This window comes from Sinocyclocheilus rhinocerous, unplaced genomic scaffold (assembly GCF_001515625.1).
Source record: "Sinocyclocheilus rhinocerous isolate Xijiao unplaced genomic scaffold, SAMN03320098_v1.1 scaffold2875, whole genome shotgun sequence".
Taxonomy (NCBI): Eukaryota; Metazoa; Chordata; class Actinopteri; order Cypriniformes; family Cyprinidae; genus Sinocyclocheilus; species Sinocyclocheilus rhinocerous.
Genome location: NW_015634030.1, coordinates 46,485 through 50,646, shown reverse-complemented (window position 1 = coordinate 50,646; position 4,162 = coordinate 46,485). Strand labels below are relative to the sequence as shown.

Sequence of the window (4,162 nt, the reverse complement as noted above, 5' to 3'; positions counted from 1 at the left end):
AAATGATTTTAGCAAATGGCTGCAATATAACAAAGAGTGAAAAATTTAAGGGGGTCTGAATACTTTCCGTACCCACTGTATATATATTTTTTTGTAATATATTTGTATGGAAGAAAAAGAATGCCATATGTCTTTGAAACAAAAAAAACGTTAAACACACGAACTGAAAAAAAGATGCATTGCATTAACAGCGCTTGCATTTTTAGGTCCTGAAATGTAACATAGTTGTTTATTTAAGATGTGAATATTTCAATTCTAAATATTTCACACACATTTAATTAATTAAAAATTCACTAATTCATATTCACCTTCCAGAATTCACTTCCAAAATATTCAATCTGTTTACAAATACGACGTATAATATTCGACAGGCAAATTTTCGGTCCATTTTATTTGACTGCTCGGTGAAGAACTCGTGCGTGTTCTCATCCACCGTCGCCGTTTCGGTGGAGTTTCCTGCTCAAACCACGAGGAAAAGAACAGAGAAATGAATTTACAAAGATTTGACTTATTTTTATTACTGCCTTTTTAAATTTATTTATTATTTAAAACTGTTTAATTTTGATATATTAATTATTACTGCCTTATTACTGCTTTTTGAAATGTATTAATTATTTTTTATTTATTAGTTCATTTATAACGGTTTAATTGTGATGTATTAATTATTATTGCCTATTTTAATTACTTTATTATTGAGAATTTATTTATGAAGTTTTATTTTTATTGATTAATTATTACTGCTGTTTTAATTTATTCATTATTTTTATTTGTTTATTTATTTATAACTGTTTTATTTTGATTTATAAATTATTACAGCCTATTTTTATTTTTGTTATTTTATTTATTAATTAATTAATAATTCTATTATTTTTATTTAATTAATGATTACTGCTTATTTAAATGTATTTACTAATTTTTGTATAAATGTTTTATTTTTATTAATTAATTATTGCTGTCTATTTTAATTAATTTGATATTTTTATTTATTAATTCATTTATAACTCTCTTATTTTGATTTATTAATTATTACTGCCTATTTTAATTAATTTATTGTTTATTATTTTATTTATTAATTTATTTAAATATGTTTTATTTTGATTTATTAACGATTACCCCCTATTTTTAATTCATTTATTATTTATTCAAGTATTTATAAATGTTTTGTTCAATTGATTAATTATTACTGCCTATTATCGCTGGCTGTTTTGGTGGAGTTTCCTGGTCAAACAACAAGAAATAAACACAGAAATGAATTTACAAAGGGTTTACACAAACATAATTGTTTTTTGCTGTGTAAAACACGTGATGATTCTCACCATCGCGGTAGATGTAGATGTTGAATCCATCGAACGCGGTGGGCGGCCGCGGCGGTAACCAGCGCAGCTCCAGCAGGATGGGCGGCAGCGGTGTGGGCATCACATTGGCTTCGAAGGTCACGTCCATCGCTGACCCTGGCTCATTAGAGTCCTCATATTCTGGCATCAGTGCGTTCACAAACTCCTCCTCCGCTGTGGGCAGAGCCGACGGGATGGTGTAGATGGTGACGGACTCGTTCAGTGGCATCTGTGTGACGCTCATCTCTTCGCCGTTCACTTCCTCTTCCTGTTCTTCAGCCGCAGGAATGTCACGTGCCCGCCGAAGGACTGATGCATTGTGGGAAGCCTTCAGAACAGCCGCGTGCAGGTCAGATTCAGATGCTCCTCGGCTGCTGAGGTGGATGATTTTGAGCGACACGTTGAGAGGAGGATTCGGGACTGGACGTGAAATTAACACACAGAACAAACACCATTTATCATATTTAACCAAAATTATAAAAATATAAATGATCCTAAAAACAGGATTTTCTTCCTGCAAAGTAAAATATTCTTAACATTTCCTTTGATTTCAGGGTGAAATGCACTCAAACTGCTGACAGGTTTCATTAATTAGTGAATCTGGAGGGTTTCCATCAATAATTAACGAGGCTCGTGCACTGCCTGCTCCAGCTCTAACCTCGTTCAGTCGTTCCAGCGCTAATTAAAGGTCATTTAAAGGTGAATTTAGAGCTTATGATCACATGACGGCTGACAGAAGAGCCTGAATGAGTCGTACCGGTGCGGTGGCGCAGGGGCTCATGGGTAACGTCGCTGCGGCTCACCAGCGTGCTCCTGTTGACCGTGGCCTCTGAGACCAGCTGGAAGCTGATGTTGGTGTAACACGTGCCCGACAGCCAGTGCTTGAACACTGTCTTCCCTTTGAAGAAATCTGCAGAGATAGAGAGAGTCCGAGTTCAGCCGTGACGAACACACACACACACGTAACACATGTGCGCAACAAACAGAAACACACACACGTAACACACATAGAAACACACATGCGTAACATGTGCGTAACACGCAGAATCACACACGCGTAATATGCAGAAACACATGCATAACACACACAAAAACTCACATAAGTAACACACATGTAACACACTATAAAACACATGCGTAACACGCGGGCAACAAATGCGGAACATGCATAACATGCAGAAACACACACACATAACACATGCGTAACACGCAGAAACACACATGCGTAACACGCGGGTAACACAAATGCTTAACATGCATAACACGCAGAAACACAGACATAACACATGTGTAACACAGAAACACACGCGTAACACAGAAACACATATGCGTAATATGCAGAAACACACGCATAACACACACAAAAACGCACACGAGTAACATGCAGAAACACACATGTGTAACACGCGGGTAACACAAACGCTGAGCATGCATAACACACAGAAACACACAGACATAACACATGTGTAACACGCAGAAACACACGCGTAACACAGAAACACATACGCGTAATACGCAGAAACACACGCATAACACACACAAAAACTCACACGAGTAACACGCAGAAACACACATGCGTAACACGCAGGTAACACAAATGCGGAACATGCATAACACGCAGAAACACACAGACATATACATGCGGAACACGAAGAAAAACACGAGTAACACAGAAACACATACGCGTAATACGTAGAAATACATGCATAACACACCCAAAAACACACGTGTAACACACAGGTAACACAAACACGGAACACGCATAACACACACACACACATAACACATGCGTAACACAGAAACACATGTGTAACGCGCGGGTAACACAAACGCAGAACACGCATAACACGCAGAAACACACAGACATAACACATGCGTAACACACGCATAACACAGAAACACACGCATAACACACAAAAACTCACACGAGTAACACACAGACACACGTAACACACACACACACACACGTAACACACACACACACATGTAACACACGCAGAAACACATACGCGTAACACACACGTAACACACACAGAAACACACACACACACGTAACACAGGTATAACACACACACACAGAAACCTTTATACAGCATGTAGCGTGGCTGACGGCCCTCCATGTAGCTGATGTTTACTCTCGTGTAGATGTTCCTGTCTGGAGAACGGATCTGAAACACCACGCCGGTCTCTGGAGCCGGACCGTAATCAGAGATCTCAACGCTGTCTAGAGGAAGAGGCTCTGAACACACACACAGTTCACTGATATATCAGACTGGAGAAACAGGAGACTGAAAAATCAATGACATTTTGTTGTAATGAGAATGAAGACACTCTCTTCTGACTTAAAACTGTTACTGAAAACAAAATAGTTAAAAGTGGATAAAAGTGGTCTGACTAAGTCTGACTAAAATACTACTATATCATGATGTAAGTCAGTTTATACCACAGCAACAGCACCACAACTTAGCTGATTCTTACTTCTAACTTTTTTTTTTAATTAATTAAAACGAATGTCCATTTTTTAAATATAAAATGCTTATTTTTTAATTATTTATTTATACGTTTTATTTTTGTATACTATTTACTACTGCAAACTGTTTTATTAGTTATTATATTGAATGTATTTATTATTTTTATTTATTCATTTATAAATATTTTATTTTTATTTATTTATGTATTTATAAATGTTTTATTTATTACTTATTACTGCCTATTTTTATGTATTTAATATTTTTTATTTATTAGTGTATATATCATTACTTTATTTACATTTATTAATTATTACTGCCTATTTTAATTTATTTTTATTTAATAACATATTTATAAAT

General features: G+C 35.8%; 1 protein-coding gene across 1 annotated transcript in view; it reads right to left on the bottom strand.

The window, feature by feature from the left end:
* The window catches only part of LOC107745277 (receptor-type tyrosine-protein phosphatase O-like), a 45,402-nt gene that overhangs the window by 21,817 nt on the left and 19,423 nt on the right, over positions 1–4,162 (bottom strand). Inside the window, exons 3-6 of the mRNA XM_016559125.1 lie at positions 3,418–3,573; positions 2,092–2,244; positions 1,317–1,754; positions 347–456 (exon numbers count right to left, since the gene is read on the bottom strand). Of these exons, the coding sequence (XP_016414611.1) occupies positions 347–456; positions 1,317–1,754; positions 2,092–2,244; positions 3,418–3,573 (857 nt within the window). The remainder of the gene's footprint in view (positions 1–346; positions 457–1,316; positions 1,755–2,091; positions 2,245–3,417; positions 3,574–4,162) is intronic.